The 26654-nt window shown below is 37.3% G+C and overlaps 1 protein-coding gene across 8 annotated transcripts in view; it reads right to left on the reverse strand.

Annotated features, from left to right (window-relative positions):
* Positions 1 to 26654, reverse strand: part of ABCC4 (ATP binding cassette subfamily C member 4) — a 148077-nt gene that overhangs the window by 50437 nt on the left and 70986 nt on the right. For all 8 annotated transcript variants that reach the window (XM_027674632.1, XM_027674633.1, XM_027674635.1 and 5 more), the window contains one exon: positions 12087 to 12166. In XM_027674632.1, coding sequence (XP_027530433.1) covers positions 12087 to 12166 — 80 coding nt within the window. The remainder of the gene's footprint in view (positions 1 to 12086; positions 12167 to 26654) is intronic.

Here is a 26654-nt window from a genome sequence, read left to right on the forward strand (position 1 = left end):
CACCAACATGCTCATTCATTTGACTTGGCATGCATTTTGTCATTAAGTGAGAAGCCTTAATATTTGTTTGAGGTCATGGCGAACTGTGTGCAATTGTTCTTTAACAAGTGACCTTATAATAAAAAGGGTGTTTTCTTTAATACATTGGCACTGCCACCATTCTGTTGTATTTAAACAGCATCCTATTATCAGTAATCTCTTACCCTACAACAAGGGATAGTAATAGGCTCTCTGGGCACGCTGGGCCAAGAGGCTTAACTGCCTTATGCAGAACTTGATCCCAATAGCGGTTTTCAAAAATCACAGTTCATGTGTTGTCTGGGACTTCCGGATATTGATGCTTTAGAAACAAACATGTAATCAAGCTCTGGACTTGGTGATTCTGACAGACACTCAAAATACTCATCCTTTAAGACTCCATCTTACATTCCTACAACATAGAGAGGTTATTTTCCTTTAAATAATAAATTATCTTCACTCATGTAAGAAGTCAGTTGCCAGGGGCCCTCAGCCACAGTAATAAGTTACTTCCAGCTAATACAGGTTTTCCATGAAAAAACAAGCTTTTATCAGAGCCAAAGCCTCTACTTGTGCATCTCTACATGCAGCTCCTGTTCATATCCACTGTATATGGAAACCAATACAGTCACACACAGAATGACAGTGCCAACACCCATTCTTGTAAATGGCTGTGGACAATGTATTCTTCTATTTATAAGCAGTAAAAACTTGAGTAGGACCTTTGATTTTCTCAAGTGCTCTTTTTTATTGCACCTTGTGCCCCCTCAGCCTTTCTGCACCGAAGTGTTCTCAGTGACTTGGGCAGCAAGGTACAACTTTGCAAAGAGGATCTACAGACAAGTGAGAGGTCTTCTTCCTCAAGTTACGGGGAGTTACTTATAACTTTACTGTGATCTCCCTATACAAATAATGTAAACAATTAATATGTTTTACTGTTCAGCAGTGCACTTCTCCCGTAAGTAGTCCCTGGCTATACTCTTACACCGTTCTTTTCTCAGGGAAAAAAAGGTACACACACAAAAACTATTCCCATAAACTACTGCCATGACAAATATGTTCCTGTGGAACACCTCAGATGCCAAGCACAATTTTACATGGCAGCTTGAGGAAACAGCATTAATCAGCAAGTGCAGAACACGCACACACACATGCTTTGCTTTCTTGACAGCTCTTGCCTGAACCTGCCTGAAACAATGCAGAAAAATGTCTGGCACTCCCAGAGTTACTCCTCAGGTAACAGAAAGCACCCCTTTTCCATCATATTAATTTAGGGGGGTTGTGACTCCAATATCCACCACCATTGCCAAGTGTGGTCGCTTTGCTGGCTGTTCCACTTGCTTCAAGATTCCCACAGCAATGCATTCTTTTATCTCCTGTATCAGGCCTTGCTGTCTTTTTAAAGAAAAAAAAGAATGGCTTGACAATTTTTTCTCCCCTTCTATCTCTTAGAAGTCATTTCCATAATGGTTCCCCAGCTATATAAGCCCAAGACAGTCCCACTGAGCACAGAGCCTTATGAAATCAAAACATTTGATTCAACAATGGGTATTTTTTTCCTTAGCACTGCTAAAAATGGTCTATTTCCTACTTTGTTATTTGCTCCTGTGTTTATCACTTTACCAGCAGAGGCTGATTCACCGATATTTGTCGTTGGTTTTATCTCACTTACAACCTTTCTAAAAGCAGATTTTATTTCAGTGATAATTATGGACAATATATACATAGGACAATATTAAAACCATCAGCAAGTATCTCATTGTATCACCTGTAGTCAGGTTCTCATACTCTCCTACCGCCACTGCTGGAGAAAGACCACTGGTCTAGACAGACCAGTGCTGTGACCTTGCATGGCATTATTTCATGTTCTTAAGGTCTAGCCCATTAATTTATTTGCTAAAATACTGTCCACTGTTCCCATGAGGAATTCATCTGAGCCAATGATGACATCATCTTTTCACCCATGCTGTGCACACTTTTTTGCAATTCTTATCAACTTCTAGCAAAATTTTGCTTACCAGAGATGCTGCTGCCACATATGTCGCTGTTTTGCAAACTCTGTCTTTGAGCTCTATGAACTTTCCTGCCTCAGGTCTCTTTCCCTCATGGCCATAATGTCACAGCACTCTCCCCAAGAATAACTCATTTTCAACTCCATGACCTTTTCTGCTCAGTCAAGTCTAATTGTTTCACCAGAAGTCAATTCTGGGTCTTTCAACAATTTTAAAAGTTTTGCGCTACATTTGAACTGTGGACTTTTCTGTTAAAGAGAGTATCAATTCTTCCATACCACAGCTGTTCAGCCTTACAGCAAGTACAAGCTTTTAAGCATCTTACTTTTTGTTCCTGCTATTTAAGAATACACTATTCATGTATTTATTTTTAGGTGAAATGAAGTACTATTCATATTTCTGTAGACACCACAGCAGCCCCTCTGCCCCAGCTAAATGCAAACCATGAAAAATATCAAGGACTACAGCATCAGTTATCCTAAGAATTAAAACTACCTTCTCCTTCTTTCTGGTCACACTCTTTCATAGCAGACATGCAAAAAATGCTTTTTAACCTATCCCCGTTTTATTTTTCCTAATTTCCCCAGAGCTTTGCCACTCTGATAGGACTATAAAATACTGCTTTCCCATTCAAAATAAACTCTTGATTCCTAATTTTTCAGTATTACATTATGTCGAGTAATCACTCAGCTCCAGGAAACTTAACAGTTGTCTGATGCTTTCAGCAACCATATTTTAATGAGCCTCTCATCATCACCACCAGGCTTCACCCAGTTCAGTCGTTCTCTGCATGTACAGAACCTAGTGAGTAAAAAGAAACTTCCTCAGCAGAGATTAAACTTTATTTACTATGGTAAGCGTGTGCTCATTCTTAATTTGTTACAAATATGCAGCAATCAATCAGGAAGACTTTTTAGAAGTTTATTTATCACAAACCACCAACAAAGGAACACTTACTATTGTAAGTAATTGATACCACGTCTGATACCAAAATCCAGACTTTCTATCAGTGAGAAAAATGAAAAATTATTTTTCTAGGTATTATGTTGTGTTTGACAGAAGGGTAGACAACTGAATTACATACCAAAGCCAGTAGTTTTAGAAGGGAAGAATCTCAACCCATTATTTTAGCATACAAGTGACTTTCATAGTAAGAGAGCTCTGCTTATTTAAACATTAGACTGATTTCAAAACCCATTAAGAAAAACAGAAAGAAAAAGATTTAGGGATGTAATTGTGGAAAAAATGCAATCACTCAGCATCCTATTCTTCTACAGTGCAGGAATAGATATTATTAAGCCCTTGAAAGAGCCTTTCTAAATACACAGATTTTTGTATTCCATGAGTGCAATCCAAATGAATCGGTTTTTAAAAATGACAAATATCCTGTAACATAGACATAACACAAAGAGGTATAAGCTTCCCAAAGACATATGAGATTCAGTTACCAGAGCTGAACTCTCATCTTTTGTTGTATAAAACTGCCTATACAGCAGTATCTACCTTTTGATGAACAAAATTGCCTGGAATTTTCAAATCAGCTGAAGAGTTCACCAAGTAGCCACAGTATCGGCTTCAGCAAGAAAAAACTTCTCATGTTGTGCAGATGTACACATAACCCTGGCACTATATTTCTGTGAAATGGAGTCTTATTTTGCTAAAGGTAATTCCTTGTCCCACATGTTTGTTTAGGCATAAGTATGCGTAATGATTTAACACATACACACACGTCAGCTATATGGTTCAGTAATTCAAATTACCTCCAAGTTTGTCCTTCCTTCTTGAATCAAAAGTGAAATCTCCAGTCCTTTTGCCGAACAGTGAAATCATAATTTGTTTGTAAGCAGACATTGTCCTATCTATAGTATATCAGTAGTTTAAGGCAATCTAGAAGATTTGTACTTATCATCATTTGGAACAGGATTGTTACACTCTATGACTGACAGCAGAATTAAAATATTTCCAGCTACTGTGAAGTGTTAGAAATGTTAATGACTTTCAGGTCCTAAAACTAATCATCAGTTTGAGCTACAGATGTGATATCTTACAATAATGCTTAAAAAGTCAGGGAAATACCTATAAACAATAACAATAAAAAAAATCCCACTTTGGCACTAAAAACAGCAGTAGTATATATAGAAAGACAGACCAAAAGGAAAAGGAGAAAACAGCAGAACATAAGTTCACTTACATCAGAATATTTCTTTGCCCTCTTTCACAGTAAGAAAAGCAAACAAGAAAATACCTTCCAAAAGATATGAAGAGCCCCAGATAAACGGAATCTCTTTCTGGAACTTTTACCTTAACCAAAAGGGGGGAAATTGCCAAACCACACTGAACAAGGGGCATATCACTGGACTTCCATGAAACTATCCTGTTTTCTAGTAGCTGAAAGTGTATTGAAAGTAATAAAGAAAAGATAAAGAAAACAGAGAAGCCAATTTGGAGAAGAGATGATTTAAACCTGACCGTAATTTTTTATTTACAGGTTCTAGTCCAACATACCAAAATACTGCAAGAACAACTGTCACTAAGCCTCAATCTACTCAAAATGTTAGATAAAGTAAGAGAAAGACTGCATCTCACAATGCTCATGTGCCCTAGAAAAAGAAAAGACAGAATTCCACTAAGTGAAAACTAGCTTTATTTTTCAGAGCTCTAAATTCAAAACACCCATATGCCACATTTAAATGAGAAAATGAAAGAACAGCCCGGTACAAAAGTATTATCTACATTTACCATATAAATGGAAAAGTGCCAAAAGTAAAAGAAAAAAAAAGGAGTTAAGAAAAACAAGAAATGTGGTAAAGGAGGCAAGATGACAAAAAGGCAATGAAATCACATTTTCAGTATTATTTTATCTTCTTTCCTATGTCAGATAAGGGGTTATATATTCAAATTTTATTAACACTAAGTAAATACACTCCCCAAAGTATTAAAACAGTTACATTATGTTTCTATACAAATTAGTTTTGTTACTGTAGTGATCTCAGTTGCCTTGACACTAATGTGTGGAGAACGGCATGCATACCCGTTCTTATAAAAATTCTACACACAAATGTAAATAGAAAAGAAAAAAAGTGGGGTGAGGGAAAGAACTGGGCTGGGTATATATAACCACTATAGTAAGAACAACCCTTTAGCCTTCCCTAGGAAACCAAGCTCCATATATAAATGGGAATTCACCCATTAGCGGTGACTCCAGACTTCACACATTTTATCCTATACATATATCACCAATCTGAGTAAATATGCAGTCTGTATGATGCAAGACACATTCAAAGGAATGCGATGACAGGTACAAAGTAAAGAACAGCAATAGCTTTGGCATAGATTATCTCCCACTGCTGGTCACTATCAACAAGACTAATTGGCTACTGAGATTTAACAATCAAGGCATTCAAGGACAGGGGAATGAAAGGTCAATAAAAAACTGCATTATTTAGACAAGTGTCTGTGCTAAACTCACAGTTCCTGCATGTTGGTCTTGGAGAAACAAATGCAACCCAAGTCTCCTCTTTCTTCACTACCTCCCACTCCTTTTTTTTTTGTTTGCCTGTTTGTTTTTAACAACACAGTGGGGTTTATTTCAAAGAAAATAGCAAAACTGAAAGCACATACATATATCGCATGACCATAGCAAAATTTAGGGTTTTACTGTAATGATCATTTTAGCCTTTCCTGAAATTAGAGCTCAAAAGTAACCAATGAAAAAAAATATATCCCTATTATTTTTCTTTAGGTTTTAACTTGTCTTTCATTATGCGCTAGACAGATGCACTGTAGTATGCAGTACTTGGGAAAGTACAGTTAGAACATCAGTTCAACAGAGGAAAGGTTCTGTAAGGTTTCAGTACTCAAGTGTCAACAGGCAACTGTTGTGGTTTTCTTTAATTTATTTATTTTTCATTTAAACCTCAGCACAGCAAAACTACCATGATTCAGCAGAAGATAAGTCAAAAGGTGTCTCCAAGACACAGGTCTGCTCTGTGTACCAGGCTAAATAGATCCCATCACTGGTTATTTTCTCACAATGTATTTAGGACCATATTTTAAATACACATGCAAACATGCAGAAAGAACCATTCTTTAACAAATAAAAATATCTCTTGAAACTCACACATGCATACATCCAAAACTAGGCTAATCTGGAAAAAACAACACAACAAACCCCTCAGGAATCCCACCTCTCACAGAAACCACAAAATAACAATGTCATTGTTAAACTAAAAGATCCTGGAATTCCTTCTACACACTTTCCCTGACATCTTCACACAATAAAATGCAGGGGTCAGTGGTACTGAAACAAGGAACGGCAGTTCCACTCTTGTGCACATACGAAAGCAAGTGACCCAAGCTATTATTCCAGTCTGAGGCACTTTTTGTTCCTAATATCCAGATGCAGCAGCTTTTTTTTTCCCTTTCCTTTCTTTTTTTTTTTTAAAGAAATGACTGTGGACACCTCCTTCACATTTTCCTATTCTTCAGTATTTTCACTTCATAAAGCTGCAGTCAATGTGTTTTGTGTGTAGTGAGAAGGGAATGGCACATTCAGTGGTGGTCTCAGCCACAGCCTACATTGGTGGCTCAAGTAGTCTCAGGATTAGGTCTTTGTGTGTGATGAAAGGATATGAAAAGTCAGTTATTTAAACTCAGTCAAGCTGTTGATTTTGGGGAGGAAAAGGTTTTGCAATTCAGTTTTCCTCAATAAATCACTGTCCTTTTTCAAGGGCAGATGCAGATAGTTCACATGTTCACAGCGTTCTCTAAAAACAAAACAGATCATGATTTTTTTACCCCCCTCAATCTAACATAGGGCAAGAAATCAAAACAAAGGGGCCTCACATTAATTACTCAAATTCACTAGAAACTAAAGCAGAAAATCGACTATGTTAACAAGTAATAAGATCACCAAAGAATTAAAAGGGCAAGGAACTACAGAGAAAACCATCTCTTTAAAATTCACCAGAATAATTTACAGATTCAAAAGAAAGTCTGAAATATATTTCACCGTCCTGTGTATTCAATCAGTTTGTAGACACAATTTTCAAGCCATAGTTTATCAGCTTGGGTACCCATCCTGCATCATCTGAGACCACAGTTTAAAGATGTTAAGACTGCACATCTATCTCAAGTCAAACTGAGTTTCAGATACTAAAAAAGAAGCCTTGGATGAGCTCTCAAAAATATAGTATCCAAAATACTAGCCACTTAGGAATATCTGGGCTAATGTGCATAAAACACCATTAAATATATTGGAATTTTAACTCCCATCATTAAATTGTTTTATTCTATTCCTTGGCTGACCTTTTCCCCAATTAGTGCATTGTGTTTTATTTGTGCTGCATTGAGCTAAACACTGCTGTGCATTTTACTCATGATATTTTTTGCCCAGGGAAGTTGTCGATGTCCCATCCTTGTAAGTAAGGTTAGGCTGGACGAGGCTTTACACAACCTGATCTAGTTGAAGGTGACCCTGCCCATGGCGGGGGGGTTGCAACTAGATGGTCCCTTCCAACCCAAACCATTCTATGATTCTAAACTACAAATCCCACACCTACCAGTGAAGTCCGCCTCAACAGAATCTTGCACTCCCACAGAGTTTAAGGCAGAAGGAGGAACAATAGTTGGTTGTAACACTGAGAAAATCAGCTGGTATTTTCAGAGGAGCCTAAGAAAATTAAGTACTAAAATCCCTGTCATCCTAAATAGCACCTGACTTCCTTAAGTCCCTTCTGACTTGGCTACAGGATGACCAAGTTTGTACCAACTAAAGAAAGCATTTCTGCAATTATTTGCATTTGGTTAGCTCTTTGAGGTTCCTGTTAGGCCTGTCACTGATTCAACTAACAGATAAATAAATAAAGCATATATATCTGAAGGAAGTAGATGTTTAAACCTTCTTTGAAAGTTTTAAAGCACTGTAATGGCCTTCACACAAGTCATCCTTTACCTGAGGAGACTGTAACTTAGGTGGAAAACACCTGACAGAATCCATAACTTGGGTTAAGAAAAAGAAAGCACGATGCAGAACTGAGGCTAAAGAGGCTAACTAACTAAAAACATTCAAGATCACAAAAACCCCCCACGTCATCTTCACCAAACAAGTTCATTCAGTTTTTTACTATCTCAATCTACCTACAAACGTTAATTACTACTTGATTTTACAAACATATTTAGTGCCATACTTGGTAGATACGACAAGTGACATAGTGAACACAGAATTGCTTTTTATTTTATTTATTAGGAGAGCAGGTACGGAACCTCATGGTCAGTCAGAATCCATTACAGAAGATAGAGCCCAGGCTTAGACTGCAGACTGTAAAGTTTATTTTCTACTTTAATGAGTTTTGAACTGGTCTGTAAATATAAAATTAAAGATATCTTGACAGTCGAACATTTGGTTTCTTTTTACATCTACCCACAAAGTTCTGTTCAACAGCCGTGTAGTCAAACTTAGCCATAAATATGTTCTCATATAAAAGACTTATTTTTAATTTATAAACCTTGTGGATACAACAGTAATTTCCACAAAGAGACAAGTCAACTGCACTAATATGAAATGTCTGACATGCTGTTAAAATTCATAAGAAGAAAAAAAATTGCTGTCTCCTTCGAGTGAAGACTGCCCCTCCAGCCTCCAGTCTCAAGATAGTTGTGCTATATTTTGGTCCACTTCAAACCAAAGAAAGAATAGATGGCAGGAAACTTTAAACACAGTGAGAGTTGCTGCTTCGGGAGGTATTGAAAAGCAACAGTTCTGTAAAATCTAACCAGATTTTCAAAAGAATACGCAAGGTCTATGATGTGCTTCTGTGCTTGCCACATACCTTTTATTTTTGCTTTAACAAATACATGTACAGTGACTATCCACCATCTTGAAGAAAACTGACTCCTTCCTCTCCTCGACTCAATGGAAGATGAAAAAAAATCAAGTCTTTCAGTTCTAGGAATTAATTTTCATCCAGTATAGCTGTCTAGACTAATAATGCTCATTATGGCTGTAGTGCAGTGTATAAATCTTATTAGGCACTCTAAAAAGAATATTATCGATTTTTAGCATTGCTTAAAAATCTGTACTCAGTGTAATTATGAAGTTCCTGAAACTAGAAGATTGTATTATTTATTTATTGGTTTTTAAATGGTCTTATAACTGTAGTTTTTGGGTGTCCAATCACATTGTGTTTATTTGTGCTGAAATTATACACTCACTTGCCAATACAGTAAAAGGGTGGAATGTTTCACAATGATTCTAGCAATAACTCTGAAAAACAACCACTTCTTCAGTGCAAATCCGCTCAAGAAAAGCCTCTACACAAAAAGTAAGATGAACCAGTTACTGCATTGTTTATTAAGTTTCACTTGATTCCTCCTGACAACCATTTAAACAATGAATGTTGGGAAATGTCTCTCAAAGAATCAACAATAATGGCTGGGATCAGAGCTTTCATATTCAGCTAATACTGTTTTCAGAAAGGAGAAAATATTTCTTCCTGAAGGGATTATAAGAAGCCTTGTAAAAGACACCTGCAAACAAAACAAGTGACAAAAGATGTCTATCATAATTGATAAGTTATCCTTTGTAAAAATCTGTGCTTCATGAGAAATAAATACACCTTTGCTATTGAATTTCAAAAGGCATTCACTAACCAACAAGCCAAGAATAGAAAGTTCTAGAAAACCTGAGAAGAAGGAAGTGCTTTTTTCTTATGTATAGCAATGCATTATTAATCAACAGTTAGACCGCAAGTTTTCTTTTCTGATGCCAAATAGAACAAGCAAGCTTTAAAACATAGTATCTTTTTAATAGTGTACTGGACTTGTAAAATCTACTTTACCTTTTGGAAAAGGAAAACTTTTCACTTAAAAACAAACTTCAGAATTTGACAAATTCTTCAATAGCCAATTTAAAAGAAATGCATATATTAATCAACATGAAGGAACATGTTTACAAAATGCAGTTTACAGTAGGAGCTTGAAAGAAGAAAACAACCACATCTAGAGAAACAGCCTTCACTCTTTCATTCCAAATTAGTTACGTTCTGGAAAGCACACACTGACTAAGTATCTATACACCAATAGAATAACTAGGTTTTCCAATCTGCTAGTAGGAGATTCGGTCCTTTGTATGTGACATGCATACAGGTTAGATACTTTCTGAGCTTCCTTTTGAAGCAAATCAGTTTGTTCTGTCAAAAATAAGACAGTGCAGTTCTCAAGATAGTTTGCTTCAGGGTCTGCTCCCAAAAGGAAGTATGGACAAGATCACACCAATTTTGGCTCTCTCTGCTTTTGCAGACTTCTGTAACATTTTCCCAGGAAATTTTGCATCCTCAGACAACCCCACATGCCTTTAAACCACATGCCAGGGCATGCAAAACACCCACTCAGTTTCTTGCTATAAAAACACCATGCAAGTGGTCTTGCAACACAATTCTCCCATTATTGTAAGTGCACGGAACTAAGGAAAACGGTTAATCATTTTATCTACAGATCACAGGACCCAGGGGACGCTCTGGCCATGAGTAGAACATAGTATAAACACACACAGTGCAGTCTGCCGCACAGGAGACGAACCTATGCACATACAAACCCACCTAGTCCAATGGGCAAGGACACTATGCAGAAGAGATGGGTGTGACCTTGTGGATGTAAACCCTATCCTAAGAGAAGAGGATAAGGATCGCAGGACAACTTGAGCTTCCAGTCAAAAAGAAAGGCACATACGTATAGTCTCAAGAGAGTTGAAATAAAGTAAGATATTCTGCCTAATAAAACAGTTAATGAGACTGAAGAAAATCTGCAATCTGTACAACCAGTAAAAAATTAGTAGTTTCTATAGAAAGATGTTTATACTGCACTTTCAGGAAGAATTTGGTAAGGCCTTAAATGCCTAAGAATTAAAAATTCTTATATTCACCATAAGCAACTCTCTAACCCACAAAAACCCACAATTGCTTTAATTGATAGGTAAAACACAACACGTTCCCTTTTTCCCCAAAATGACATGTGGTAGTGCAATACTTTGAAAATTTCAACAACTTTATTAAACTATGAAAAAAGACTTTATCTTAAGAAGTGTTTTTACTGGAATAATATACTGGAATAATTTTTTTTCCCTATTTTCAAGAGGTCAGCAAGGACAACATGATTAAACTGCTCAACCTGAAATGTCTTCCATTTATTTTTTAAAGAAGTCAAAACAAGGTTTTGATCCTGAATAAGCTATCTCTAAGAGATGAAGCACCATTAGCACCAGCACCTTAAGAAACATTTTTGACTTGAGAGCATGACAGACGTGATCAACTAAGTGGATCCAGATAACCCACTACGTCTTTTTTTTATCTAGTTTCCACGATTCTGTGTATTCTGTGACATATGTTATTTTCAAACAGTACAATCATTTTTGCAGATTTATCCTTCTGCAATTTTTTACAAGGAGGATTAATAGCAACTGCAACAGAAACATTATCTTGATATCATATATAATCCTTTATAATTTCATCATCATCAAAATCTCAACGCTTTGTCCATCGTTCTTTTCTACAACAACTTATTTCACTTGTTCCTATTAAGGCTATTATAGTCATCCTATTACTACTAATCTTTTCTTTGTAAATAGCCACACCTATTTTAATCCAAAACGGTGTGGTAAGCATTTGATTCTTTGTGGAAGTAGACATGTAATTAGGTTAATCTGTGCTATCTTTTTAAGTGAGTTGATTGTTTCTTTACTATGGACATATTTCTTATAACAGCAATAAGCCTGCCAGAATGCTTGGAGGCAAATCAGGAGCAATTTACCAAGCATGTAGCTACTATGAACTGAAATCTTGACATAATAGCAAGCTGTGTATAGCCACTCCTACCTGCCAGTTATTACTCATGTTAGCTTTTTACTGACACGTTAAATTTCAACCACACCTTTCTTTCACAAACAAGTACTTTCATTCAACTCAGCTACATCTGTGACAAATAGCTGATATTCAGCAAAGCATACAGGAATCTAAATTCAAAATGCAGTGTAAAAGTCTTCGACATTAGCAACTGAATTACCTGCACGAAGTCCAAAAACGTCAAGGGAAGCAAATCATCCAGGTGACCAATATCTTTGGAGAAACGATTTAAGATTCTCCCTACAGAAACAGGGTTGGAGAAGAAAAAAAAAAAAGGGAAGTAAATATAATTCTTGAAAAGATCAAAACATCTTAAACGTACAGTGTTTTACCATTTCAGAAACAGTTAAAAGAAAACAGCTGGAATCTAAAGATGAAAGGACAATTTTTGAAATCACCATGAAGGGAACCTCTTAAAACCACTACAATATATTTTGAAGAAGAATACATTTTTACAAAAGCCTTTTACCCAAATATAAAATTTTGCTTAAATATTACTTAAATAGCTAGGAAAAAATAAAATGGGCTTTGAAGATAAGATATCACCACAATTTAACACGTGAAACACATACTTTTTTTACGCTCGATATGTGTAGGTAAAGGTTACAGTTCAGACAACAATGCAAGTTTCATCAAGTAACACCAGTCAGAATCTGCTCCTATCCTTGACTGAAACTCGCTAATGCATGCATCTCAGACAGATCATAGTTGATCTAACTGATCTTTTTCAGCATTTCTTTCTCACCCCTCAACCATTATATGTGGATTCCAATTGCAGCTTTTTCTAAAATAAAATTTGAGATAGATTTGCATTCATGTAGCCTTACATTTATACTTATTCAAAACCTTGACAATACTGATCTTTATTAAAGCTAATGAAACGATTTTTAATCTGCTGTCAGTGAAGCATTTACATTTCTCTATTTTCCCAAGTTCTACTTGAGTGAAAAAAATCAGTTATATCAAGACTTCTTTAATAATTAAAGTCACAACGCTGCCAGCCGTAAGTGGATTAGTATCTTTCTCTATTAATCAATATCTCTACTCACCAAGAAAGAAACTAAGGCAAGGATGGGAATCTGGCCTTTTCTAAGGTATGTAATGCCCATACATGTATTCACATTGCTTTTTTTATCTGCATATATCTTGATTCAATTATTACTTCTAACTGGTACAAACACATTCACTGCACTGGCAACAAAAGACTTTTTTTTTTCTCCTTTTCAAAGGAGCTCATTAAACTGAAAGCAGCTAAGTTTAAAGTTTCCATGGAGTGCAGGGGAGACATAATTTAGAGATAAGAGATACGGAAGTCAATTCTGTAGCAACCATTGTGCTAGTTTTCTGCTCACAGCTCTCTTGGAATTACGAATTTTGATGCGTAGTATTAATTTCTTTTTTAAGGGAATTTCTGTTCTACACCAAACAATACACAAAAAATCCTCTCCTCGGGTCTGGGACATGACTCCAAAGACAGATACTGGGCAAACAGCTTGTCCTGCAGTACTTTACTACTACGAAAGGCCATTACTTAAGGCAGACAGCAGCAGAATTCATCCTATTTTTAGGCTTTGTACAGAGAGGAAGGGTATACGGCAGCACAAGACTCCGAAAAATCTCTTTCATCTGTTTCTACAGGGAATGGCATGTGGGAATGTTCCCTTTCACTTATTCCATATTGGAGCAGATATATCAGAAGGAAGTCCATGGCAATTTTTTTTTTTTTTAGTTTCTTTTTCCCATGATTCCCCTACATGGGGATCGGCCATAGAAGACTGATCTAGCACATGCTGCATACATGCTGTAACTAAGACTTCTTAATATCCCTAAATATCACATTCCAGGTTATTTTCAAATAACCAATACTTCACTGACAAAAAGAAAGTCATTCAAAGAGGTTAAATGCTTCCTTCTGACAGGGTTTTCCTTAGCAGGCTGTCCAGGAGGGGCAGATAAGGGAAACTAGACGGCATAACGGATTGGGCTCAGGGTATTAGAAATCTATTCACAGCTTTGTCACTTGTCTTCTGAGTGACTTCACTTTATTTTACAGAGCAAGGAGCACAGCAAGGAGAAGTGACAGTGCTAAGCCCCTCCATGAAAAGCTGTGAGTCCCACCAATGGCAAGTCGTATGCAAGGGTAAAGGATTATTCCCATAGCAAGCAAACCCCACCTTAATTCAGCATGGGAATCACCCTTTGCCTGTTAACCCCAAGTAAGTTTTATTTGTAGTGGTTTCAGACTTCTATAAGAAGCTATTGCACAAAGGCCATCCCATGTGACAGTGCCAGGAGGCAGCAAGGTCACTCAGGCTGGCTACTTTCCATGGCCATAGCATAGGTCAGGTCAATGCTGGCACCTCGAGGAATCAAGCAATGCCTTCACCATCTCCCTCCTCCTCCAAGTGGAAGAGCACATCCAAACTTGTTCCTGTAAAAGCACTGTGCTTACTCTCATTTTGTACAATATGGACAAGGCCTTATGGGCTTGGTGTTGAAAGAGATTTAACTTGTTGGTCATTTCAGCATTATCTTTGAGTTCAGCAATCATTTCCCTCCCCTGAGAATTCCAGTGAAGATTCACCTGTTTAGGTTGCTCATAGAGGAATTTGCAGTTTTTGAGTATGGGGTTTGGTCCCGGATTTTTTCTGCAATTGATAGAATAGAATGTAAGAAGAGACCTACCACCGATCGTCTAGTCCAAGTGCCTGACAACTTCAGGGCTGACCAAAAGTGACAGCATGTTACTAAGGGCATTGTCCAAATGCCTCTTTAACACTGACAGGCTTGGGGCAGCAACCACTCCTCTAGGAAGCCTGTTCCAGGGTTTGACCACCGTCTTGGTAAAGAAATGCTTCCTAGTGTCCAGCCTGAACCCCCCTTGGTGCAGCTCTGAACCAATCCCTATTCTGGAAACCAGGGAGAAGAGATGAGCAGGAGACTGACAACCTCCAACCACTTCTTGAGAAAGTTTCAGCTTTGCAATAGGGAGAGCTCTAGGCTGCAAGCATGATACATATATGTCCTGGTGCTATCTAACCCCAAAAGCTGGCACAGACTATAAATGAGAGCTGCAGAATACTTGCCTTCAGACTGCACACTACGAGTGACTGTGGCAATGTTCTCCTCCACAGCAGTATCTCTTCCAGTGAAGTTCTTTAGGAATGTGGCCATGAAAGAAAACTTAGCCCACCTGAGCAGTCCTTGGTAATCCCTGGGTTTACTATCTCTTCCATGTATCCACTAACCACCAACTGCTCCAGTTCCCATTGGTAATCACACTGCTAATTAATTGCCAAAACTGTATTTTTTTTCAATCGCCCTATGGAATTGTTAAGTATAATATTGTTTCTAGCACCTCTGTTTTGACAGAGCTGTGAGCTGCCACTAGGAAAGTGGAAATTAATCTGATGTTATCAATAAAACATGAAAACATCTTTTAATTTGCCTAATCCTCTTCAAAACGTATATACAGTAATTCTACAAAATGACATTGACTAAAATTTGAGTGAACAATAGAAATGGTATATGAAAAAGGCAAACCTTGAAAACTGTCCACCTGATACAATTAGAGCAATTTAAATGGTGGCAACAATAATCATCTCCTTCCCAAAAAAACATTCAAGTGAATTTCTGGTAGCAGAACATAATTTTTTAAAAATTTTCTACTTACTGAAAAACTAATCTATTTAGTGTTTGCACACAGAAATTCTGGAACATGACACCTGAAGTCATTAAGGCTAGGAAAATACTTTGCTTCTTGCTAACAGGTCCACATCTCCCTCCTGTAATGTTTATCCAGTGACCATCAATGCTTTTCTACAGCTAAAAGCAAGTAACAAAGCCACAACACTTAGCTTATTTTTGTCATGGCTGTTTTTCAATTCTATTACCTCAGTGACTGTACAACAGAAAACAGAAATCTGGAGATATATTTCAGATCCTGTTCACATGGATATAACTGAACGGGCATTTTACTTAGCATGTCGTACACAGAAGGAAGACACAGTAACCCACTAAAGCAAGCAAGTTCCGTCATCATAAAGCAGAGACAGAAATGCACCTCCAAGCAAATGTGCTATGCTTTGGAAATATCCACAAAATGCCCCGTAGCCATTACGGTATTGCATCCAGAGCAGTTGTTACATTTATAAGGATGTCTACAGGTACATGAGGTCTATTTCAAAGGTATGGAGAAACAACTGTTTCCACTTACTGGAAGCACAGAAATCAGTGGCTTGCTTATGCATTATTAAGCATGCAAGAGAAAACATTCCAGACACAAAAGTCAGGACTCAAAATGCTTACAGTTATGACTACAGTTTCTATCAGCATTTGCAAACCTAACTTTTGAGGATGGTTCTTCATACTACAGAAACTGTTGCATGTGCTACCCCAGAAGGGCAGAAGCTGCACAATTTACCTGCCCCCTCACCCCAAAAATTATTTTTCTCTCCAAAACTTTAAATACCCTTCTCTCCTAAACTTACAGACTATCAGCATCCTCTTCCCACAATACTGCACATTTCCAAAAACCCCAAATTCCTTAAGTAAGCATGTCTGAAATAGATAGCTGTCAGGAAACAGTAATTTTTAGATCTAGTCCAGTCTTTCAAATTCGCAAAAATTTTTAAGCTCACTTAAGACCTACATCCTTTCTTATCCCAGCTTCAAAAATGAAAAAGAAAATACTAAATCTGTTTCATGAAACCACTAACAAAAAAAAGTCTTCTACAAAATCAAGAACAAAGTATGCCAATGTTACAACAGCATCCAAATTGGTGAATAGTATCCGCTATTTTAATCACAGACTTTCACTTGGTGTGCAGTGTCAGTAGCAAGCTGAAAACGGGGACGTGCTCTCTTCAGTCCTATGTTTGTTTTTACATCAAATAACTTAATCAGAACACATACTGTAGTTAGATTTCTTCCGAAATAATTAAATAACTATATAATGCCAATTAATCACAGCTAAATAAGGGTCTGTCACCGAAGTGCTATGTACACATTTCAGACTATTTAATGGTCAAATACTTGGCAGTATCAAAGTTAAACAATGATTCATTAAACCTCCTCCCCTACACAATAGTTAGGCTAAACTTGAAGTGAAAGAATCAAACCTTTTTTGTTCTCCATGAAAAAGACATCAAACCTCAGTATGTGATATTCTTTTCTTTCTCACTCTGTAAACTGCTTTAATTGCACAAATCGGAATGTGTTCAGGTACTACATACCCACTTTGCTTCTGCAGGTGCCTACTGATACTTTGGAATAGACGTTCAAACCTATCATCCAAATAATGAAAACACTTGACAGTATGCCACACCTACTTAAAATGTTTATACATACTTTATCATGAAAGAAATATAATCCAAACTGAATCAACACTAAAGATGTAAACACCAGAAAAGGATTTCTTTTTTTTAAACGAGAAACTAGGATCCTCCATTGGAAGAGTCAAATGCCACCCATATCATTCAGTGTTGTGCAACCTAAATTCCAAGGACCTTAATAGCAGCAGTACATTATTTCTAAATGTTTTTGGCATTTCTAGTATACTTTGTTGGCCAGGGCATTCATTGAAATACTTCTGTGTAACACAATAGAGTAGGCAGATTGACCTTCTATACCTTGCAAAGTGTTTACAAAACCTTTATACCCACTTGCTTCATCACACATCGCAGAAATACTTTGTTGCTACTTCTCTAGTTCACTGATTTGCCTCTGGAAAAGAAAAAGGGTTTAAGAGAAGGACCTTCTACAGATAGAAAGATTTGGCCACTTGTGTGTGCGCATGTGTGCGCGGGTGCACGCTCCTGGATTTTTTTTCCTCTCAGAGATTAGGCTAGTCCTCAATGTTGGGAATTTTAATTGCACCACACTTTTTAGTTCAATATGCAAATGGCATTAATAAATACTGCTTTGCGGAGTAACCTAAACTCCTCCACAGCAACTGGCCTAAATAACAATTTCCATGTACTGCATTTACCAGTGGGAAAAAAAAAAATCAAAATCTCTTTATCTGCTCTGCAACAGTGAAGTTAGAACACTTCCCCACTGCCCTGCCTCCATAAAGAAAAGGTAACAAACGTTATTATCTCCCTCTCCTCGCTGCAAACTGGCAGAAATCTGTCTGAAGGCAACCTTTAGTGCTAGGAATGGATTCAAGAAGGTAGTCATGTATGATACCCTGAGATTACCTCAGTTGCTTAGAGCATCACGCTAAGAACACCAAGATCGTGGGTTAAATCCCTGCATGGGCCATTCACTTAACAGTTGGACTCAATGATCCTCATGAGTCCCTTCCAATTTAGAATATTCTGTGATTCTCCATGTAACTAAACGTAAGCAATCTCGACTGGGATTACACAGATGCTTGAAGGCAGTCATGCCACAGAGATGCCTGTCCAGACTAGGACAGCTTCAATATAGATGAATCCACGTTAGACAGCCCAAAGCGCACACTTCACAGCCACCGACTTCGCTTAGCGAGGAGAAGCCCCTCATGCATCCCACTTTCTGGACACCACACACGGTGGCACCGCCCGAGCGAGGGGGGTAGAGCACTGGTGGTGAGGGTGGCTGGTCACCACAGCAGGGTGCCATCACTGTGCTTGGACCCTGCAAGAATATGGAGCAGCTTGTCCTAGCTTACCCTGAAGAGAGAAACCAGGCACTCCACAGGCCGAACTGCAGCTTGCAAAACCAAAATCATTTTAAATGAACGCATGGTAGTAAAATAATGCTCTCAAGTGTAAGTGTGGTAATAAAAGCCTACTCAAAAGGTAGGAATTAAAAGAAATAGCTGCACAGAACTGGGCACCTTCAAACGCCCATCAATTTAACTATATTGAACATGCTTCCCATTCCTTCAGTGGTACAAACTGGCAGCTCCCCACATATCTTGCCGGTAAGCTACGGCATTCAGTGACTGATAAGCCTTTACCCATGCTCAGTTCACACACATATGCCAAAAAAAAGAAAAAAAACCAATGTACTGCAACTACAAGCAGCTTGCTGTTTCATCAAAGCAATGACAAAGTGGATTGTCCATATCAAATGTTGGCAGCAAGCAGACATTACATCAACCTTGTAAAATACAACTATGAAATCAACAAAATAATTAAAGATGGATTACCAACTTTGAAAGGAATTGTAAGTTTGTGAAATATTTCTTTAGAAAGAAATCTGGAAATGTATCTCCTGCATAGTTGTCAATTACTGATTTACTCTGGCTTTTCTTCCACATTTCTACAAAGAAACGTCAAAAGGTCTGTTATCTTTTTTTAATATATGTTTAGCACCACATGTCCACAAAAATTGCCATATACAGCATTGCTGTCTTCCCCACAGGCATCCTATAAATATAAATAAGAAATTCTACCCCATTTTTTTTCTTTAGCAGCCTGAAACTGATAGGAATATTATCACTTTCTTAGACATTTGCAAAGAGGCACAGTGGTGCTGGGCCAAAATACGCTGAAATCATAATATCCATTTATCTAAACTGCCAGCATGTAATGAATTCAGGTGGGATGCTTTCTATCCAAAATAATTTACTACTTGAAAAGGACTTTTTACACAAATGCTGTCAAACAAGAAAACAGTTAGGAAATGAGAAGAAAACGTGAACACTGTGTTTAATCTTATTTTTAAGTGGAGGATTTAAAGAAATGAGGATAACTATGATAAAGATAGGAATGGAAAACAGGCTTCTTCAGAAATGAATTTCTATTTTTACTGCTGATGGAGACATCTACATTACCTAGTATGAATACATTGATCCTAACTGTACAGTTGTTTCTTGAGCCTTCTAGTCCATACATACAGTATTTTAATGGTCTACTGATTAGAATTACCCTGCTGTGGAAAATCAAAATAGGTCAATGCTCCATACAATTTGACTTATCCCTTTGTTAATTTATGTGGTACAGTTGGTTTGTTTATTTTCCTGGGTGTGCTCAGAAAAGCACGTGTATTAACATTAGTAATCACCAGCCAAAGTCTCCTCACTTAAGATACAATGCAGAAATTATGTATAAAGTCTCGATTAAAAAGAGAAGCACACAAAGGAAAAACCTCTTGATTATGCAGGGGGACAGGGGGAGCATAACTTTCCTTCTTTCTGAAGTTGCTTTCATGACAAATCTCAAAATACCTTCTGCATTGTAACTGCCTTTCATACTGTATTTCATTACCAATTAACCAAGTTGGTTACAATTCCAGCTGTAACAGAATTTGCCAAACAGAATTCAACTTTGGTGCTGTTATTAGTACTTATTAATTGATAACAAAATGATCTCTTTTAAGAAAAGCATGCTAGAGCTGAGATTATATATTCATTGCCAACTTCCAAATTATTGATCCCTGCAATGATACTGCTATCCCAATAATTAATATTCACAGATATTTTCTGTTGTAATTTACTGTGAAAGGAAGTTTCAAAATCATTCAAAAGTACAAACTTCTGGTGATATATAAAAGTTTTATCCTATAACCTGAGTACAAAGCTACATATCTGCTTCATAATATTAAACTTTTATATATAATTCTGTGATGAAGATAGCCTTCAAAAGGTTCTAACAATTCTAAAAGTTCAGCTCTGGATATCCTCTCTGCTTCTTTTTAAACTCATTCTTATTCACTGAAGCTATTTTAAGTTACCCTGAGTTTAAGGAATAAATTTTACATTTAAATATAATGAAACAGAAAAACCCAATCAATCTAAAATGAAGCTACCAAATCTAATGTACTGCCAAAATACAGCAGAACTTAATTTCTGTTGTATACTACAATATAAGCAACACAACATTTTTAAGGGACACAGTCCAAATGAACCAAAAAAAAAAAAAGTATTTCTACAGAGGAGGGTAGAGGAAGAGGAGGAAGAGTTACAACTGGCCTCCTTCCCCTTCCTAAAGGGAAAGAAAAAATAAAAATCATAGCCACTTGCAAGTTCTTATCAACTGATCTTTAAAAAGATGCCAAGTCATATACTATTGACAGAATTTTCTGTTAATTTACACCACCTTTTTTTTCTACTCCAGATGTAAGTAAAGTTACCTACTTCAGCTTCTCAACACAATACAAAGCATCACTATAATAGAAACCTGAAACATTATCTAAACAATGTAGTCCTGTATTGACTTTTTACTAGCAAGATTATGAATCTAATTCTTCGCTAAAATATTTAGCCACAAATGCAGTCACTACTGAAAGAGCATTTGTGTAGTCTAGTTTTCCTTTCTGCTACAAATCCAATTTGGGTTGAAAATATGTCCCAAGTGCTGTTTTGCTGGAGGAGGGGCTTACAAGGAATTAAACTGAATACTACAAATCAGGATGGGACCCCTGGTGGCCTAGTGGTTAAGATGCGGGACTCTCACCGCTGCGACCCAGGTTCGATTCCCTGGTCCCCCAGGCAGATGGAGCTCGTTAGCCCTGTGAGGCCATCCATCTATGAGAAGGTCACTCTAAACAAACCTACGTCCTGAGGACCTCACTGCCATTGTCCAAGCTTGCTTGGCCCCGGCAGATGAACCTTAGGATTAAAGGGTGGGCTCAGTTCAGCGCAGGCTGTGTCTCACCTAAAAAATCCATTGCGCAGGCTGGAAAGGTAAAAGACCTTTCCCAAAATCTTCGTTCGCGAAGACTGGCCATTATTATTATTATTATTATTATTATTATTATTATTATTATTACAAATCAGGATGAACTGAAATATCTGAGGAGCATTTTGTTACTGGAACTTTTTACACAAGAGGAGAAAAACCAGCTTTTAGAGCTATTTTCATATTTGGGGGCTATATATAAATATACATCAATGCAGGAATTAAAATAAACATTGAAATACATGCCACCTTTCTGGTAAGCTTTTTCCAAAAACAAAAAGGAGTTTTCCTTTGCTATGTATGCCATCAAGACTAGATTCATAATAGACTTCAAATACCGCATTTCAGAAAATATCGGGGGGATCTCACAAAGCTCCTGCAAATCTGCTCATATCTGTCATTTTTCTTACCATCTCCTAAAAATAATTCCAATAATAAGAATCTTAATTTGCTTCTTTTCAATGTTTTTCTCTCCCCCCACTTTTTAACTGGCGCTGAAGTTAGAAGGGCTCAATCATCACTAAAATGACAATGACCAAATAGGACATAACTGAATATTAAGCATTTGACTCCTGAAATCTGAGTTGAAACTGCTATCTGGCAATACGGTTATCATTCCAAAAGCAAATATTATCCCGTATTTTAACAATCATACATACATATACAGATCCCCTTCTGCATACAGAAGATAATGATTCTGATGTAGCCCATCCATCTTCTTCCTTTTTTGGAATCATGAAAGGGAATTCCTTAGGGACTGTTGCTGTGAAAGCCAAGCCAGGACTTCTGGCCTCTACCTAGCCCATCCATTCTGAGGATAAAGCCTCCGGACACACCAAACAGCAAAGGCATTTCACATCTTCATCTGACTTTGTAAACCCTTGTCTTCTGTTTGGCATGTTCATTTGGTTTGATCATTCTTTTTTTTTTTTTTAGCTTCCCTTTCTTTTTCTTTCTCTCCTTTTCTGGAAAATGTGAATTGTTTGAAAAGGAGAGTCTCTCTCTAAACTTCATTAATTATTTACCCACATAATGATTCCTGAAATACCTTTTCCTTTTTAACCACTCCTACTATAAAAAAGCCACTGCAACGTGGGTTTGGCTATCCAGAATTCACAATGGATGACACTGGATAATTTTCAATGGATTTTTCCTGTCTCACATGAAATGTCATTACTACAGAACTCAAAAGAAATTCTGGTATTGCTATCAGAAAACTAGAACTGTGTCCCATTTAGTCTGCTGTGCATATAATCAAAGCATTTGCTTGGAAAATTTGCTGTGTGTTAAAGACACACCCCACACCCCCATCCCCCATGAAAATAAAACTTTTGCTTCAATGTAGGACATTTTAAACTACATGTTAGAGGAAAGTCACATAAAATTTGGAACCAACTACGTTCACAACTTAGGTACCATTCACAAAACCATAAAAGAAAAGGATATTGGGAAACCTGGCATCTTGCTTATAAAGGTACAGCCAAGCTGAAGGGGTCTGGGCACTTATATGAGAGCAAAAGGCTGGGCAGAGATGCAAGGGAATGTGTTATTTTTACCAGTCATGGAGAATGCACTGAAGGTGGGTCGCTCACCTATCCAGTGAGTGTGTCAGTTGTCCTACTAGAGGCACTTCTGCTGTAGGCCTCCTTCAGCCCCTGCTCTTGAAGCTGCTCACTCTTTGGATGAATCCGTAAATGTGTATGGCACAGGAAAAAGGCAAATGAGTGCATGCCTGAAGGCTAAAGCAATCAGCATGGGAGGAACTACAGCTGGAATCAAATCCTTCTTTTTTGAGGGGGGGCTAATTTAGGGCACGGAGTGGATCCTTTCCAGTGGAGCAAGATGTAGAGTGTAAGGAGGGATGACTTCACCTCCTCTTCTGTTTTGTGATTGGCACAGAATTCCAGTTGCGAATCTCGCCTGAGAAACAATCAAAAATCCTTTGTTTCAGAAAAGCTGAAGGCAACCACATCCCAAGTGTTTTATTCTAGCAAAAAGTGTTGTCTAAAAGAATATAGAGATAGTCTGACAATGCATTTCTTTGTGCCATTAGCTTCTGTGGGGAAAAAATATTACTATAAACCTAAACTATAATTAACAACACTGAAAAAAACCCCCAAATATGACCCCTTCTCTACTGCATATTCTATTCATTGCATTAAAAGAATTACATTTTAATAATTAAATTATTAAATGCTAAGGATTTTGAAAAGTTATATTGCGCTGCCTATGACTCTACTGTACTCCTCTACTGGGCACCTATTAGAAGGTTTCATCTCAGAAACAAAAAATTAAAAACACACTAGGAATAAGCAGCTGCAAATGAGGAGTAAGTAGCTGCTGACCATACTAAAACATTAGTAGTGCATAAATCAAAACCAAAGAACCTTTAATGTTCATTTATAAATATACCTTAAATTTATCCCTCTAGATTTTTTGACAGCTGAATGCTAGAGGTTAAATTATTTTAAAAACACATACTTACATATGTCACTTAAAATTAAAGAAAAAAGTAATCGTATAATTTTCTAATTTTTCATGGTTTTTAAATAATGAGAAAGAAACTCAGAATGATAAATAAGTTAACAGCAACATTTCTTCACTTCTCTTTAAACAGAGAAAAAAATTCACACATCAAGGAGGAAAAAAATTACTTCATTGAACAGTCATTCAAGTAGAAGTGAATAAAATTTACAAACTCTTTTGTCTTTGTTAAGTTCAAAGACAGACTTCACTGTGAAGCTCTGATTTACACTATGAACTCCTCAATAAATAAACAGGCTAAAAAAGAAGAGGGCCATTCGCAGCCAGGGACTCCTGAGAACATTGCCATTTGTTATTTGCATGACAGAAACATCCAAAAGAGGATTAACACATATGAAGTGGGAGGCAGAGCCTCACTAGAATGCACACTGGACCATCACGTAGCCCTGCCCTGAAGAGTCTGTTGTGTCAGCTAAGAGAAACCAACACAATTGACTATGAAAGAAACAACAAGCAAAGAGAAGATGTAACATTAAGCTGGAACAGAAAGTTGCAGGACAAGATGCGTGCCTTTTTGCCTTTTTTTTTTTTTTTTTTTTTAAAGTACAAAACCACAAGGGGGTCATGGAATTAATGAGTTTCTCCACCCATATGTTTAACTACTGTCAGTGTATATACTGCAGTTACGATGATACTGATGTATCTTGAGGGATGATTTTAGGATGAAGAAGAGCCAGTTTGTGGATGAACTTTACTGCACAGAAAGCAGGAAGTTACAAAGATGTAAGGATGAAAGATAAGGAAGGAAAATTATGAGGGAGGGAGTTTAAAACACTGGAATGTGCCAAAAGTTCCAGTTACTAGAAATAGTAAAAGCTTTGATGGGAAGGGGGTTAATGCTCAAACCAAGTCACACTTCTCTCTACAGCTCCTATTAGACTCCCTCACAGTACGTTGGGGCCATAAAATCAAGAAAAAGTCTTCTCTCCATCTGACCCTGGGGAGTAGCTGCAAGTCAGAACTGTCAAGAGACTAGTTGGTAGTAACAGTCACAGAAGTTGCCGAACTTGGGATGTTTGGATACTGAGAGAGCTTTCTGTACATACTGACTTGAATTTTTCCCTGTGCAGACTGGCTGCTTGCATGTGTCCTCTCCTTCACCCTCAGCTTCATTCACTGCATATCCACTCCCTGTTTCCTCTCCTCCCTCTTCCTTCAACATTGCTTCTTCCATTCCCCTTCACCATGGAATGGTACAAGCTCTAGGTGCAAATAAGTACACTTGAAAAATAGGGGAGAACAACATCCCACGCATAACTAAGACATTAAGCCCAACACAGCAAAGCAGAGGCTAGGAAGTGTGGAAGAGTTGGGGACAAAGAAAATGAGAATAGAAGGTGAACAGAAAGTGATTGCAACGCTTAAACCAGGAGAGTGTCTGAACACGTTTTGGAAATGCAGCGTGACAAAAAGAGCCAGATAGGGTAACTACAACACCACCATATGAGCTGCTGAAAAACAAGAGAAATATTTACAGCAAGTTAGCAATCGGGTTCTGAAATAGTTCCCAAACTAAAACTGTGGAAGCCAAAAAGCCACTGTCACCTGAAGGAAGATGGCAAAGTGCATCCAGGACATACGGTATATAAACATAAGCACTGGATACATACAGACTATTCACAAGGTTATACTCTGACAGATGAGGAAAGACTTACAACCTATTTAAAGAGATGCCTTTAGAAAAGTATTCAGAGGATTTTAGTTACTTCTTGCTTTAAACTGCTCTTACAGGAGCATATTTCACTCTGCTAGCTACAGAACTGCAGGGGCAACAACTGGGTTGTGTCTCATTAGTCTTTAGAGTATAACTCTGATTAGTTTGTTTAATTTCGCTCACATGGGGTCTTAAGATTTCATAAGACCAATTAAGATTTCAGGCAAAGGAACTATCTGTAAAAGTTTTCTTTCTTCCTTCAAAATAAGCATGTCTGTCATTGAGTCCTAACAGTTCATTTATTTATGCATTCATTTGTTCTCCTGACACTCATTTTCACCACAATTTGGTTTTGTTCATCTTTTAAACCAGCAGCTTCTCTGCTGAAACTACATCAGTCACATTAGGATGAAAGATGTTCCAGGACTGCAATGAACTGGACACCTGAGGAGCCATGTAAAGACTATGACAAAAATACCTATCATTCAAGTATCTATATTCAATATATAAACCACTATTAAATCTTCTCAGGGACCTAAAGCACAAGTTTTGTAATATACAAGTTTTGCAAATAATCACTGAACACAGTCTGACCTGAGACATTTTAGGAAAGGTTGTTTTAAAACAACTGCTTTGCCATTATTCTGCATGGAAAAAGACACTACCCAAATTTGTGATAAGGCAGGATTAAAATGGAAAAATACACATATAATAATGAAAGCAAATGACACAAAAAGATCTTGTGTTTTTCCTTCCCTCTTCACAAAACAGCATGAGCAAAGAACTTGATTCTGGATCAATTTGCAGATACATCATTAAAATATATGAAACAAAAGTATCCCTCCAAGCAAAAAAAAACATGAGAGACAAAACTGTGTCAAGAAACCAACCACTATAAATATTATAGAGTATTAATTAG

This window comes from Neopelma chrysocephalum, unplaced genomic scaffold (genome assembly GCF_003984885.1).
Source record: "Neopelma chrysocephalum unplaced genomic scaffold, ASM398488v2 Primary Assembly neopelma1_25, whole genome shotgun sequence".
Lineage (NCBI taxonomy): Eukaryota > Metazoa > Chordata > Aves > Passeriformes > Pipridae > Neopelma > Neopelma chrysocephalum.